The sequence below is a fragment of the Phascolarctos cinereus genome, unplaced genomic scaffold, assembly GCF_003287225.1.
Source record: "Phascolarctos cinereus isolate Bilbo 61053 unplaced genomic scaffold, phaCin_HiC Scaffold_8;HRSCAF=390, whole genome shotgun sequence".
NCBI lineage: Eukaryota > Metazoa > Chordata > Mammalia > Diprotodontia > Phascolarctidae > Phascolarctos > Phascolarctos cinereus.
In genome coordinates this window covers 1,898,959-1,915,206 of record NW_027556291.1, presented here as the reverse complement: position 1 = coordinate 1,915,206, position 16,248 = coordinate 1,898,959, and the positions used below count along the sequence as shown (strand labels likewise).

General features: G+C 52.0%; 1 protein-coding gene across 1 annotated transcript in view; it reads right to left on the bottom strand.

Moving 5' to 3' along the window:
• Positions 1-2,762: 2,762 nt before the first annotated feature.
• Positions 2,763-16,248, bottom strand: part of NALF2 (NALCN channel auxiliary factor 2) — a 32,443-nt gene continuing 18,957 nt past the window's right edge. Inside the window, exons 2-3 of the mRNA XM_078147816.1 lie at positions 3,489-3,660; positions 2,763-3,109 (exon numbers count right to left, since the gene is read on the bottom strand). Of these exons, the coding sequence (XP_078003942.1) occupies positions 2,763-3,109; positions 3,489-3,660 (519 nt within the window). The remainder of the gene's footprint in view (positions 3,110-3,488; positions 3,661-16,248) is intronic.

Genomic DNA, 16,248 nt, shown 5'->3' with positions numbered 1-16,248 from the left:
CCGCCTAGAGAAGCCCCAAAGAAGAGAGAAGAGAGCTCCTTGGCATTGGAGAGAAGGGAGAAACACTGGGGATTAGAGGATGTCAGAGCTGGTGACCCCCTCAAGTTACAGAGAAGGAAACTGAGGCTGAGAGAGGGGAAGGGAGAGGGCCCAAAGCCTTAGCAAGCAGGGTCTGCAGGCCAGCCATAACCAGAAAGTTGGAAGGTATCTTAGAGATCACCAAGTTCAATCCTCATTTCACATATTAGGAATTTGAGGCTCAGAGTAGAGAAGCATCTTTCTTGCCAGGGCAGGTCTTCTTAGTTCAAATGCAATGCCCTGCTCTGCATTCAGGTCAAACTCTATGCCAGAGGGGCCCCTTTCTACCTCCCCAGACCTGGGGATCCCCTCCCTGAAGACTCTGTGAGCAGGAAGGAGCTCCCTCAGACATCTCAGGGGCACCCTTCCAGAACCACCCCCATTTCCCAAGAAGCCCAGGCCAGCAGGGCACAGAGGAAAACCAAAGCCAGAAGGTTATCATCAAGTCTTACCATTTTATTTCTTTATGGGGTTAACAGGGAGCTGAGGAGCCTCTGTTCCCACCCCACCCCACCCCCCACCCCCAGCACAACAGAAACCAAAAGCAGTACACAGGTACACACTCACACACACACACACATACACACACACAAAGACTGAACACAGTCAGAATATAAGAGTGAGGAGACAACTGAATTTTAGCGGGAGGGCAGCGGGTGGGCAAGTGGGCAAGGGGAGCTCTTGGCAAATGGCTCAGAAAATGAATATCATAGGAACTAGTGCAAGAAAGGTCCTACTCATGAAGCACAGTGTAGAAAATGGCGTTAGACTCTGGCCAGCTGAGCGCAGAGGGAAGCAGCTGGGGAAGGGACAGAGGGAAGGGGAGGGCAGCTCACAAACGATGGGGGAAGTAGAAAGAATGACATCAAGGTTGACTTTGGTGCCTCCTGGCCACCCCCAGCCCACCTAGGCTAGTCTGAGCTGGGCATCTCCTGGGCACTTGGGGTGGGGGAGGAGGTGCTATTGGTTTCCACAAGCCTGTTACCCTGGGCTCCACCTGCAGAGGGTCTTCTTTATTCTGGAGCCCCACTCTACTCTCCATCCAAATACTTTAAGAAAAGCATCTCTGAGAACTGGGCCAAAGAGAGCTAGCTCCCTGGCTGGTTAGACCCCAGGGCTGAGCTACAGGATTTCAGAGCCTGCTGGGCAGGGAGGGTGGTGGTGGAGTAGAGCTGAGGATGGGAAATGCAGGGACAGAGTTGGGGCTTCACGCCAAGCCTGCTGGGGCCCCAACTCTGGGCTCTGTAGGTCACCCTTGCACATCCAAGCCTCCCTGAGTCCATTAGTTGAATGCAGTCCCAGACCTGCTTCACTCCCATCTGCTCTAGGCCCCCTTAACCCACAATCCTTTTGCAATCCCCAGGTCCCCTCCCATTGGCTCCCAGTATCAGCTCTCAGGGGTCTTGGGTGAGATACCCTAATTGGCTGAGAACCTGCTGAAACTGAACTGGGTCCTAGCTCCTCCATGCTCTGAAGGCTTAGAGAATGTCCCAACTCCAGCCCAGCCTCCAGGCTTGGGGCCGTCACTGTTCCCTCAAGTGCCCATTAAATGGGTGGTTGGCACAAAGCTCTACTGAATCTGGTCTTTGGTAGGTCAGGTGGGAGGCTCTCCCAGGCAGGTCTCAGTCCTCAGTGGTAGCGCCGGGCCCTCCCTTCACTGAAGATTGGGTTGCAATGCCAGAGGAAAAGCCTTTGTGGGGCACCAGGCCCCTTAAATGCCTCCGATTCTAACCCTGAGCCACTTTCTCCATGGCCCTCCAAACTGAGTCTGAAAGGCTTCTATATCTTTGAGCCCAAGTGGAGGGAAAGTGTTTGCGCATCTGCTTGCCTTCCGGCCATAAAGCTTTCTCTCTGGGTCTCTGGTTTAAGCTGGTGGCCTCCTATTCAATGCAGCTGGGTGGGGAACAGAGACTACCCAGTCTGCAAGCAGGCTTTCTGGACAGTCCAGCCTCCCAGGCGCCATAGCCTATGTGCCTTCCTTTCTCTCTTCTCTCCAATAACCACGACTATTGTGGGCTTTACTCGGAGTCCCTGAATCTCCCCTTTCCTGTGTCTGCCAAGCCCCATTTCCACTCCTCTTCTCCCATCTCCTTGAGCCCCTTCCCTGGCCCCTTCCTAAGCAGTTCCCTCAATAACCCTTCCCTCCACCCCTGGACTCTCGCTCAAACAGAACCCTTCCTCCTCGTCCCTCCTGAGCAGTGGGGCGCCCCTAAGCTGAAGAAGCCATTTGTTCCCTCCCTTTGGCCCCAGGAAGAGGAAGGGTGCAAGGCTTTGAGAGAAGGGAGGGCATTGCCAGCTAACTCCTAGAAGCGTGTGGGTTGGGGGGTCGGGGTTTGTGGGAAATAAGGATTTCCTGGTAACACCAGAAATATAGTAGGGGGAATGCCTGCTCTCCTCAGTACCCACCCCCCCGAATACCTGCAGGCCTGGGGGTGGGGCTAGGGGAGCGGCTTGCTTCCTGGGGACAGCTCTTCCCCTCTTTTTGGCTTGGACTTGGGGGAGGGCGCTGGTTGCAGCTCCCTGCTTGCTCCCCCCACCTTGGAGCAGCTCTTGGGTTGGGGGTCCCCCTCCCTCCCCCCTCCACCTGGTCCTGCACCTCCTCCGGGAGGAGGGCCCTTAGCAGGAGCGGTGGCGGCGGTGTGTGCTGGCTGGAGGTGTGTTCTCCCCCCCTCCCTCCCTGGGGGTCATTCTTCTCTGGACACGCCCTCTCCTAGGGCAGGCAGCACCTCTAGGCCCAGGCCCCCCGCACTCTGGCTGCTGGAGAAGTTTGCCACGATGTGCAGAAGCATGAGCATGAACACAAGGGTGCACAGGCGGATCCTGCTGGGGCTGAGACAGGAGCCCCCCGAGACGGGCAGCAGCAGCGAAGAGGGCCTGTATACTGAGGGGGCCAGCAGGTGGTGATGGGAGGGCTCGGGGAATGCTTGTCCCCCCCAGGAGGAGCCCTTGCTGCCCCCCAGGGAGGCACAGGGCTTCAAGTCCACCTCACAGCACTCGGCCTCCTCTGGGCCCCGCGGGCTCTCCATCACCCCTGCCAACAGACAAGTGGGCGGCTTGGGCTTGGCAGCTGGGGAGCGATAGCCAGGCCTCGCCTGGGCAACTGCTTCCCAAAGCCTGGCCCTTCCCAAAGACACTGAGCCCTGTCCTCTGCCCGTAGCTCTCCCTTCCTCCTCTAGTCTAATATGAGATGCAAGGGGCAGTGGGGGGGGAAGAGGTGGTGGCCACCCAGTGAGTCCCTTGGCTGAGGCCCTGGCCCTGCTCCCAATCCAAATGTTTCCCTGCCCTGGCCTGACTTTTCTCTCCCCCAACCCCAACTACCCTTACTCCCCTCCTCCACCTGGCACTCTCCATGCCCTCTGCCCTCCCCTCCCCCACTCTACCTGGTGCCCTCCGTGCCCCTCCCCCCTGACCTGCACAGATGAAGCCGGGGAGCCCTCCATAGATCAGCTCATCATTGTCGGGGAGCACAAAGGGGCACCTGGTCTGCACCTCCAGACAGTATTGCTTGCATGGCACCCGGGGATGGCAGTTCTGTTGGGTCACATTGAAGTACTCAGAGCACAGCCAGGCCTTGTAGACAGCCTGGGGAGAGAGGAGACAGTGTCACCCTCAGGGGCCATCCCTCCCCAGCCTAAGCCTGCCCCCCCAGTTTGAGTAAGGGATCCAGGAAATGGATTTCATGATAGGAGGAGGGGAGGGCCAGGGACCCTGTGCTGCACCCTGGGTCCTTCTGTCTCTCATTCATAAGATAATGCATTGTAGAAGCAGAGCATATTAGGGCTGAGAAGGACCTCAGAACATAGAACAAAGAATGTTAGAGCTGGAAGGATGATCTAGGTGACCTTGGGCAAGCTACTTCACCTCTCAGCCTCAGTTTCCCTATCTGTAAAAGGTAGGTTGAATTAAGTGGTCTCTAAGGTCCCTTCCAGCTCCAAATCTCTAACCTTCAAGAATACTTGCTTCATATGAGAGCCAGTTTCCTCAACTGTAAAATAATCTGCCCAAGGTCACCCAGCTAGTTGGTGGCAGAGTTGGCACCTGACAATCGTAGACCCCCCACCTAGGGACCCATACCAGGAACCCAGCAACCATAGTGTGATGCTCCAGAAATGCCTATGCTGACATTCCCAAGGAGAGTAGAAGCTCCTTGGGGGCAGTCCTTTTTTCACTTGTTGTCTTTGTAACCCTGGTGTCTAGCCAAGAACCTGGCACATAGTAGGCACTTAGTAAATCTTTGTTGGCTAGAGTTGAGCTGACATATGCCAAGAGTCTGGGGAGAATGCATCAGGGGAAATGTATTACCAGTGCCACAACCTGAGAGGTTGGTGTGTCACCCCAAGAGAGCCTAGCATCCCATGGTGGGTCATTGCAAGCACTCTCCCAGCCAGAGAGCCATAGCTAGGGACCCCTGGGGAGCAGTGAAGAAAAGAGATTGGGGGGGGGAGGTGGGGAAAGCAAAAGGAAGCCAGAGGAGGGCTGGAGAGGGTCTCAACTTCCCAGGAAACAGGGAAGGGCTCAGATCCCATGGGTCCCACCTTGAGGAGCTCAATGCCACCTGAAGTAGTTGAAATAGAGAAAAGGGAGAATCTTCAGGATGCACCAAGGAAGACTAGGGATCTAGACTTAGTTATATTGAGTTGGGTGTTGCCCTCTCCCCCCACCTCCATCCCTGTCCCCATTCCCTACACCCAATCAAAGAAGAGGGCTCAGGATGAAGATTTGAGATTTGTCCATGTTAGCAGGTGTGGGAGGTGGAGGTGGGTGGGGGGATGGAAACAAAAGAGTCTAAGAAGGAGTGGTCAGAGAGATAGGAGGAGAACCAGGCCAAAGTGATCAGTACCATGCAAAGCCAAAGAGGAGAGTGTCTACAGTGTCCAAGGTTGCAGAAAGGTCAAGATGAGGACTGAGAAAAGGTCATTGGATCAGCAATGAACAACTTGGCTGTGCCTTTAGGGAGCAGTTTCAGTTGAATGATGGTGTTGAAGCTGAGGAATGAGTGAAAGTGGAGAAAAGGAGGCCCAAAGCTGAGGCAGCTTTTTTCTAGGACTCATTAGGAGTCTATGAGCACCTACAGAGTCAGAGTCAGCCAGCCTGAGGCCCATGTAGCAAAACATTCCCTGAAAGGACACCCAGTGATGGCTTCCAAGCTGAGGAGTCTGAAGGCCTGACATTGTGCTCCAGGACTGGGTTACTTTGGCAACGGCAGTACAGTGTAGTGTAGACCACTGGCCCTGGAGGCAGGAGAGACCTGCCTTTGCCATTAGCTGTGTGGGCATGAGGAAATCACTGAACCTTCTATCTGTAAAATGGCAAATAGAACATATCATATATAATTATGTTATATAATTATAGAGAATATATATATATATATATAATATATAAAATATTCCTTCTTAACAATATTATAATACTATCTGTAGTACCCCCAAAGGGTTTTAGGAGGATCAGATGGAAAGTGCTTTGTGATTTAGGGGATAAATGTAAAGTGTTAACTTGAGTTCAGAAAGTCACCTTCACAAGCAGGAAGTAAGGAAACATGTTTCTTTAGTGCCTCCTATGTGCCAGGCACTGTGCCAAGCACTTTTTACAAGTATTAGCTCACTTGATCCTCACAATAACCCTTCTAGATAGGTGCTCTCCCCAAACTGAGACCAAAAAAAAAAAAAAGATTAAGTGAGTTGCCTGGGGTCACACAGCTAGTAAAGTATGGGAGGAGGCCAAATTTGAACTTGGGTCTTCCTGACTCCAGGGTCAGTACTCTGTCTACTGCACCATCTAGCTGCTGCCAGGTGGAATTACAAGAAAAATGAGGCATGGCTAGACTGAGGAAGACCTGGGGGTTTTAGTGGACCGCAATATGAGTCACCTTTATGATCTGGCAGCCAAGAAATCAGAAGGAATCTTAGATTGTGTGAAGAGAGGCCTGGTGTCCAGACCTAGTGGTCATAACCTGTGCTCAGGACACATGTGGGGGATTGTGTTCAGTTCTAGGCAGGTGCCACAGCTGAGAAAGGACATTGGTAAGCTGAAAGAATTGAGAGGGAAGTGACCAGGATGGTGAAGGAGCTTAAGACAACGCCAGATGAGCACAGTTCAGCCTGGAGAAGAGAAGTGGAGCAGTGCCAGGAAAAATATGGGACCGCTGGCTTCAGGTATTTCAAGGGCCATCACATGGAAGAGGGCCTAGATTTGCAGAACTGGAAGAAATAGAAGAAAATTCTTTCTCTGAAGAGTGGCAGCTTCCGCCTCCCTTGAGGGAAGGCAGGATGCCCGCTCATCAACATGTTCTCGTGGGGATCTCTTTGGGGTTGGGGTCGGACTAGATAGTCTGAGAACCTTCAAGCCCACCACAGATATGGATTAAAAGGGTCAGCACTATTGTCAACTGGGAAGTAAGCATCTCATCCAGTGCTCGGGACCTGCTCACCTCCTGCCATGCCCCCTCCCATCGACGGGACCTTTGCACCATCTTAACTCAGAAAGGGGTTGAAACTGAAAGCAACCCCATCCCTGGGGGGCAGGGATAGAAGGGGAAAGAGCGCCCTCCTGTGGACTTTTGGTAATTGGAGTGAAACCCAGGGATCTAAGGGGGAAATGATGTGAGGACCCAGGATGAGAGCCCCTATTTCATCTCCAGCACCTATTGCAGCTGCCTAGTAATACTAATAATAGTAACAATGATATCTAGCATTTCTACAGTGCCTACTATGTGCCAGGTAGCCTACTAAGTGCTTTACAGGTATCATCTCACTGGATCCTCACAACAACCCTGGGAAGCAGGTGCTATTACTAGCCTCATTTTACAGTTGGGAAAATTGAGGCAGATGGAGGTTAAGTGACTTGCCCAAGGTCACACCTTAGTCAATGTCTGAGGCTGGATTTGAACTCAAGTTCCCTTTCCTCCAGGCCCAGTGCTCTAGCCACTGTACCAGCTAGCTGCTCCTTATTATTATTATCTGAGTATCTCCAGGGATGGAGAACTCACCCTCTCCCAGAGCGGTCCATTCCACTTTGGAATAGCTCACATAATTAGGATCAGAATTGGCCTCTTTCGCCCATTTGCTCCTAGTTCTGGCCTCTGGGACCAAGCAGAAGTGTCAGTCCTCCAAATAACTTGCAATGCCCTAAATGGTGAGGATACTCATGGTCGCTACTTTACCAGGCTGCTGTGAGGAAAGGACTTTGCAGACCCTAAACCACTACAAAAATTGGAGTTGTTCTTCTTTTTTAATTGAAGAAAGACATCCTGTGTTCCCCCCTCCCCGAGACTCTGCTTGTCCAGGTTAAACATTCCCAGGTCCCTTGGGCAGAGACGAGTGGCTTGGTCTCCAGCACTAGCCTGTTCTACCAAGTTCTGAGAGACCAGTGAGTTTTCAAGCATCTCCCTACACCTGCTTTTCCAAGTCAGTTGTTTTTGTCTCTGATTTTTCTCCCAATTTTGTCATCTTTGCTTTGGCCCTAACCTCCCTTGTTGTTCCACTAGTTCTTCTCCATTCTTCTTTTTAGGGGGTGCATTGCTTTACCAAGGGTTTCCAGCCATTGTTCACTCCAAGCCATCTAGTTCCTGTCCAGTTTTTCCTTAAGAATTCTAATTGCACTGTGCTCTCTTCCCTCAGCTTTCTCCTTAAGTGTTCTAATCAACAATTGATTGAGTACCTGCTATGTGCTAGGTACTTGAGATACAATGACAAAAAATGCAGCAGGCCTATCCTCAGGGAGCTGCCATTCTATTAGAAAGATCCCGGATGCAAGCTGATCGGGGCAGGGGACAGCTGGACTATCATTTGCCTCATTCCACTATCCATACTACCCAGACACTTAACCAGGCTGCAGGATCCAGCCCATCTTACCTCTTGTCCAATGCCAAGGGAGCTTGCAGGGCTACAGACCAGGGTATCCACCTCAGTAAGAAGGCAGAGGGAAGAAGGCAAGTCACTTAACCTCTGTCTGCCTCAATTTTCCCAACTGTAAAATGAGGCTAGTAATAGCACCTGCTTCCCAGGGTTGTTGTGAGGATCCAGTGAGATGATACCTGTAAAGCACTTAGTAGGCTACCTGGCACATAGTAGGCACTGTAGAAATGCTAGATATCATTGTTACTATTATTAGTATTACTAGTGCCACAGTGCCTCATCTGGATCTAGGCTGGGGGGGAGGTGTGGCTTGGGGGTGGGGGGGAAGGGCTGCACGCAGTCTTCTCTTTCCTTGGTGTTTCCTGGGAAGGGGGAGGGGAAAATAGCCAGGTACTGCAGTAGTCTGACCTTGTAGCCCGTGCAGCAGCGGCAGCTTTGTGATTGGCTGACAGTCAACCACGACTGGGCAAATGGAGAACCCAGTGGGGATTCAGCTTTGGTGCTTCCTAATGGAGTGATCTCCAGGCTTTGGGGAGCCACACCCTGATCCATAAAACAAAGTTGGAACATCTCCCTATATGTATATTTTTTCTTTATCAATTAAACACACGTGCTATTGTACTAGTATATTATGTACATTATCAAACATAAGTGAAAGTAGACATTTAAAAGGGTGAGATCAAGATGAAATACCAATATTTTAAAGTTAGTTTTTATTTTCACAGTACACAAACTTCTCTCACTAAAAAGAGCCCTTATTTTGAGTGAGGTCAGTGTGAATGAATATGCTTCATTATTTTTGAAACCTTTGCTTGGATATAGCTTTCCAGGTAGGGCTGGTCTCTATCGCTAGCCTTGCGATCCATTGATTGGAAATGAGAAAAGCTTCATTTGTCCAAGGTCTTGCTAACCATGAAGGCTCTGTGTTAACGTTCCAAAGGCATAAAACACACCCGGCTGGAGGTTCAGCCCTCCCATTATGGATGGAAATCGCTACTTCACATCACCTTCAAGGGGATTGGGAATATTCTGGGCTGACTTCTTGTCAGAGAGCTTTGGGCCATATTCTTGTTTTAGCTATTAAGTGGCTGATCAAAAGCTAATACCAGGAGCCAAAGTGGCAGCCCTGAAGCTTCCTTCACGTTCCTTGCATTGTCTTCCAGCCAGTTTGTTTATTGGCAGGCCCTGGCCCAATTTATGAAAGTGAGTCTAGGTCAAACTAGATCCTCGTTCCAAGGTTAAATGAACTGGGAATGTTTAACCTAGAAAAGAGATGACTTCGGAGAGCCGGTTTCAAGTCTTTCTTTGAGGGGCTATTACCGAGTGGACTTAGGCACGATTGTCTCTCTCTACGGCCAACACTCCCCTAGCTCTGGGAGGCCCCCAACATGGAATCTCCCCATAGTGATGCTAGGGCCAGCCCAGAGCCGCTGGCCCATCCTGACCAGAAATTCTCCAGACAGGAAGCCAACAAGCTGGAGAGGTGCCTCCCTCTCTCCTCACACTGGGAGGACCCAGCACTTCTCACTGTAATCAGCAGCAGCCTCCCTTCTTTTGGAACTTAGGCTTTGCTGAATTCTTCGACCCTGGGCTCTTTCTTTGGACTGTGCTTGCACCCACCAAGCCCCTGTCCCCTTCCCTCAACCAGGAGCAATTGGGAGGGGGGGAAGAGTTGCTGGGAGACAGATGTGGACGTGATGAGGGAATAACTTCCTCACAAAGTGGAAAGGTGGTGAGTACTCTGTCACTGGAGATCTCTAAGCAAAGTCTGTGTGCCCACTTTCGGAGAATGTCCACAGGTGACTCTTGCTCAGGTAGGGCCCCTCTGGGCTCCTTTCTAATTCTGAGGTTGTGTGATGCTGCCACGTGCCCAGGAACAGAGGCCCCTTGGCCCACCAGATATGGAGCCTCAAGCTAGCACCAGGGGGTTAGGGACTCTTCTGGGCTCTCCCCCACCCAGCTTCCTGGAGCTCATGCCTATCCTTGCCAGATCTCCAGCTGAGGTGCCCCATGGCAGCTGCAATTAAGCCTAATAAGCTTGTTCATCTGCTAATGGGCAGGGGGAGGGGGTGGGAGGGGGGTTAGTGGTGGCCTGCAGAAGAGTATCCAGTCTTTCTTCTTAATTAGTCGACCCTCCCTCTTCTCTTCCCGAATCTTCACCCCCCCCCCAATCCTTGGTCTCCATGGCAACTGGCTGGGTGAGCAGATTGCCTGGGGAGGACACCAGGCCTGTGGGTGGAGAAGCAGGAACAGGCAAGGAGCTAATGAGGGGACTGGAAGAAGCAGGCTGCCTTTGGGCTGGAAGCTGCTCCAATTCCCCAGCCTGCTGCTGCCGCCGGTGCCCTCGTGTCCACTGCCCTCATCATCACGGCTGCCCGTAATGCCACCACAGCTACCAGCTCCTTTTGACCTTTCTCTCCTGCTATGGGCACTGCTGGCTGCTGTGAGACCAGGGCCAGGTCCTTACTAAAATGGGCCAGTTGGGCTCACCTCCCCCAAGAGGAGAAAAGGAAATGTTCTAGTATACAGAGCACTAGATTGGGGCATCTGAGGACTTGGCGTCCCAGTCTGGGCTCTGCTGCTTGCTGCCTGAGTGAACTGGGGCTAGTTCCTTCCCTGTCAGCCTCAGTTTCCTTACCTGTAAAATGAGTGGGTTGGACAAGATGACCTCCAAGGTTCCTTTTGGCCTTAAGTCTGTGATCCTATAAGAAGACTCAGCAATCACAAGGAAAGTGCCCAGTTGCCAGGACTGCGGCACTCCCAGCCTTGTTCCCCTATTGGGTGCAGAATGCCCGAAGGCCTTTTTCTCCGTAACACACAGGGTGCTGGGTGCTCTAGGCAACCACAGGGGATCTTTCACCAGGCAGGGTAAACAGAGGCCAGGTTGTGGGAGATGCTGGCAGCGGGGCACAGCGCAGGAAGAACATGGCTACCCACCTGCTCTCCTGAAATTCTAGAATGATAGATATCATCATAAGACTTAGATATTAGCCAATCCAGCCCCCTCATTTTACAGAGGGGGGAAACTGAGGCCCCAAGAGAGGAAGGGACTTGCCTAAAGTCACACAGCTGTAAGTAACAGACCTGGGATTTGAACCCAGCTCTCTTTGGCTTTCCAATCACAGCCAGTGATTTCTGAACACTCAGAGCAAGAGTTTGGGTGATTATGAATGCTGACAGCCAAGTGCAGGTGGTCGGAGGATGAGGTAGGGGAGTTAACCCTCTCTGGAGAGTCCCGGAATCTGTCATTGCTCTAGTTGGGGAGAAAACTAGGTAGAGGCTCTCTGGGCCCTCACTGCTCAGTGGTGAGCCCTGACTCCCATGTGGCTACAGTGCCGGTGGGGGGTGGGGAGTGGGGAGGGTCTCTTCTGATCTTAGCTGTCCATTCTCCGCAGAGCTCCTTCCCCAGTCCAGCCTAGGCCCTGGCTCCTACAGCCCTGTTGCTATGGGAACGAGGAAGTGGGAAAGCAGGGAGTAAGTGGAAGAAACATCAGTTAGCCCCAAAAGCAAGCTGAGAAGGCAGCCTGGCCCTACCCCCGCTCCTCCTTGCTGGGCTGCTCCACCTCAGCCCCTCCGTTCTTCTGAGACAACCAGGGACGGATTGAGAAGCCCTGCTTTCTACTCTCCTCAACTTCTTCCCAAAGCAGCCAGAAGGAGATCTTTCCCCAGAGCGGAGAGCAGAAAGGGCCTCAGACACCATTGAATACAACCCGAGCCTCCTACCACATGCCTGCCAAGTGGTAGCCAGCTTTTTCCTGAAGATCTCCGGCAATGGGGAGTTCAGAGGTGGCCCCCATGCCTAGGAGGCGCTCCCTCCTCATCCCCCCCTCATCCCCCTCTCCACTGGAGGATCAGCCCAGGCCCACCTGGGCCTACTGGTTCTCGGGGCTGCCTCTCCTTCCCTCCCAAAGTGCTTGCTATTTTACTTGGCCTACATTTTATATTCACTTATTCGTGTTGTTCCCTCCCCCCAAGAAAGGGAAGCCCCTTGAGGACAAGGACCGCTTTGATTTCATCTTTGCCTGCCCAGAGTCTGGTATGATGTTTGGCATACAATCAGTGCTTCATAAATGCCTCTGCAGGTGGCCCGATTCCACTTCTGGACAGTTCTCATTGTGCTGCCCTTCTCTGATGTTCTTTGCTGCTCCTGATTCTGCCCCCTGGGGCAAAGCAAAAGAAACCACATCTGAAGACAGTCATCTCCCCTCAGCTCCTCTTGTTCAGTTAGTCAGTCAATCAACAGGATTAAGAGCCTACTATGTGCCAGGCACTGTGCTAAGTGTTGGGGCTACAAAAAGAGGCAAAAGACAGGCCCTGCCCTCAAGGACTTCACAGCCTAAAATAAATCGATTGTGAGCAAATAAATCTGTACAGACGAGCTTTATACAGGACAAAGAGGCAGTAAATAAAGGAAGGCAGGCACTAGAATTAGAGGGGATGGGCAAGGCTTCCTGTGGAAAATGGGATGTTAATTGGGGCTTGAAGGAAGCCAGAGAAACCAAGAAGTAAAGATGAGGCAGAAGCGCACTCCAGGCATGGCGGACAGCTGGAGAAAGTGCCCGGGCTCGGGAGAGATGGAGGATCCTGTTTTCGGAGCAGCCAGGAGGTCAGTGTCACTAGATCCAAGAGGACGGGATGGGGAGTAAGGCGGAAGAAGACTGGAAAGGGAGGAGCCAGCCAGGCCTCTGATGCCAAACAGGATTCTGTACTGTTAAACGTGATGTGTTACTTGTTCAAGCAACACACTTCAGTGGCTTCAACTGATCCCCCTAAGCCATAGCTTCCTGTCTCCTCCCCATACCTATACCTCTTTTTTTTTTTTTTTGTGAAGCAATCAGGGTTAAGTGCCTTGCCCAGGGTCACACAGCTAGTAAGTGTCAAGTGTCTGAGGCTGGATTTGAACTCAGGTCCTCCTGACTCCAAGGCCAGAGCTCTATCCTCTGCACCACCTAGCTGCCCCATGCCTGTATCTCTTGTGGGCACATCCCAGCCCATTGGTTTCCTGCCTACAGTGTGACGTATGGAGCTCTCTGGCTGACGGTCCCTGCCACTACTCACAACATGAACAATAGGTTTCTGGGCTATGGCCACTGTACGCCATGGCCTGCCAGAACCCGGACAATTTCTATGTGTACTCTCCTTGAGGGCCAGGAACTTGGAGATCCTGATTTAATATGCTCATTCTCCAGGGCCCATAGTTCTTCCACCAAGGCCTGGGGCCCGCCACATGTTGACACTCACAGGCAGAACTTTTGGCTACACGGCTGTAGCAGGAAGTTATTGGAGGGAGCAGCATTCCCTGGAAGGGCTGAAGTTCCTACCTAGCCAGTCAAGGAGCCTGTGGTTCCCTTGCTGGTTTGCTGCCTACTTCCTGGAGCCTGGCTCCTTTCTCGCTGCAAGGCCTCCATTTCCTCATCTGAAAAATGGGCACAGACACTCTCCCCACAACCTAAAGGCCTAAGCCTTCTGATCAGCACCATTAATTGCATGGGTAATTGGGGCCAACTGAGCAATCTGCCTCCATAGCCCTGTTCTCAGTCTTTCTTCACAGCTGGGAAATGGGGTATTCCTGAAGTGCTGCCCGTGCTCCAGAAGCTCCAATAGCTGGCCATGGAAAGTCCCTCCCAGTCTGCCTGCCCACAGCCACTTTTCCAGGACCCCCTTTGTCCTCTAGCCAAACCGGCCTGCTGACCGGTCCCTCCTTCCACTAGGCCTTCCTCACCTCTGCTTCTTAGAACTCTGAGTTCAATTCAAGGCAACTCCTGACTCGCCTCTCCCTCCTCACCCACTGCCAGTCCTGGTGTTGCCTGATCATTTCCAAGGTCACTTCAAATTCAGTAATGTGTGTCTCCTTCCGCATTGCCTGCTGTGCTCAAACAACCAGAGCAGAGCAATCCCAAACCCCTCAACTCCACACCCAGAAATACTAGAGCTACTTCTAGATGCCATGCCTCCATGGGGAGCCTTTTCTTGCAGCTGTCTCCCTGTCCTCCCCTCTCAGTGTGTTTCTCCTCCCACTCCCCCATCTCTCAGTATTTTTACTTTTCCATCTTTCCTTTAAAAAGCTAGGGAAACCCCAACCCCTGTCCTGGAGAAAGAAATGGGGTGGAGTTGTCTGGGCTGGGGTTGACAATAGCAGAAGGTCCAGGCATTTGGGGGCTAGAGAAGGCAGTGAGTGAGGTCAGCTAAGCTGGGGACTCTCAGGTGGCGGGTTAGCTCTGGAAGTATCAGCTCCTCGCCTGGGAATGGATGGTGCCCTCAATAGTGGCCAGTGGGCTTTGGTCCAACCATGGTGAAAACAGACACTTCCCCATGGTCCTCTGCCTGTGCCCTCCCAATTGGCCTTCCAAGGAGCCCTAACTTCCTACCAGATAGGAGCTGGAGGCAGCAGTGGAGATGTGGGGAGCCAGTGAGGTAAGGCTGCAGAAGGAAAAGAGTAAGTAAAAAAGGAATCAGACTTCAGGTGGGGAAGGAGCCCTGTCTCTGGTATGGACCTCCTGCTCCCAGTTGGGTTTCCCTACCTGGGTTAGTGTCTGCTCTCCCTCCTCAGGGCCCTTCCTCCCAGGCAGCAGAGAGCAGTGTGACTCCAGTCAAGCCTGGAAGGGGAGGCACCAAGGCCAGGGATGAGAGTGCGGACACAATTTTGCTGCAGAGGGCTGGGCATCTGACTGATAGGAAACACTGTGGTATATGCTCAATGAAAGCCACATTCCTCAGAGCAGGACACATGGGGTGGGGGGTGGGGTGATTCATTCTGCCAGGCCAAGGAGGAATCACGGGAGCAGAGATGCACATGTTAGCCTAATGCTCAGAACTCTTCAGGAGAGTTCTGAATCCTTTGCCTTGTGTTCAAGGTCCCTCACAATCTCATATGTGCCCTATTAGGTATTCCATGCTCCTCCAATCCAAACACCACTTCCCCTCCTCTGGAAAGCTAGTGCTAAGGACCTCCCCCCTTTGACCTCCTACAACAGTTCTGTCTGGATCATTTCAATGCATTTTTGTAATACTGTCCATCAGAGGTACTCTGAGCTTGTCTTATCTCCCTACCAAATTGTAAGCTCCCTGAGGGCAGGGACAATGCCTTATTGGAGCTTGAATTCTAACCCCCCAGAACTGAATCAGTGTTTGCTGAATGAATGAATGAACTTCAAGGAAGGTGTTTCTGAGTTCAGCTTCAAGCCCTGCTACTTGCCTTCCTCCTACATCATTATGTGGGCTACGGAGGGACCGACAGCCCAATGGCATTTGGGCTCTAGTAAACTATCTTATGAGGCAAGATAAAGATGAGCCCAGTATCCAGGGGCTCACAGCCCCCTGAAATTCTGAGAGAGCCTCAGCCCCAGGGGCCAAAGTCAGCACCCCACACACACACACACATATATATGGCTACACTGGTCAGTAGGCCAGCCTATCACACAGAAGGATACACAGCTCACCCAGCCTCTCAGACACACACACACACACACACACACACACACACACACACATCCCTTTCCCCATTTGACCTCCGTTACTGGTGAGGTAGTCAGGATCAAAGCTGTGGAGCTGCCACAGTCACCCATGGCCAATGTGATGTGAGGAGCCCTCTGAGAGCTAGGTGAAACTAACATTCTGGATGTTCCCCAGTAAAACTAAACAGATGATGGATATTTATTTAAATAGCAAGAAAATATCAGGCTTCTCAGCAAAGAAGTAATAAACCACAGCCTGGCCTCGGTAGCCAATGAGCTTGGAGAGCCCCAGGCCCAGCCTCCTTCAGCGCCTGCCATTCTCTGGTGATCTGCCTGGCCTTAGCCCAGAAGGCAGCAGCTGCACTGCTTCTAGATGAGTAGAGAGAGCCTGACTAAACAATAAAGCTACAGGTTCCAGGGCCCTCCTCAGGTGAACTATGACGTCAAGAGTGGCCTGGGAAGCGACAATATGAGGAAGTGATGTGGAGAGGCTGGCCACTGCTGAGTGCCACATCAAAGGCTCAGGAGAGATCAAAGCAGCAGCACTGGGCTCTTAGAAATCAATCAGTCGCCAACCTTTCTCTACTGGTGATCCAAGCTTGGGTCTGATCACCATTACAGACCCAGAACTGATTCAGTCCCACAGTGCACCTCGGCCCCACACAGCCTTGGCCATCATCAGCCCTGACCTGGCCTATCGCAATGGCCTCCTCATTGGACTCCAGATTTCTATTCTAGTCCTTCTCCATCCATCTGCCACACAATTGCCTGAATCATCTTCTTAAAGCAAGTCACTCCCCTGCCCAAGAAGCCTCTGTGGCTCCTTAGACTGACCCATAAAATAAAACACAAATGCCTCCATT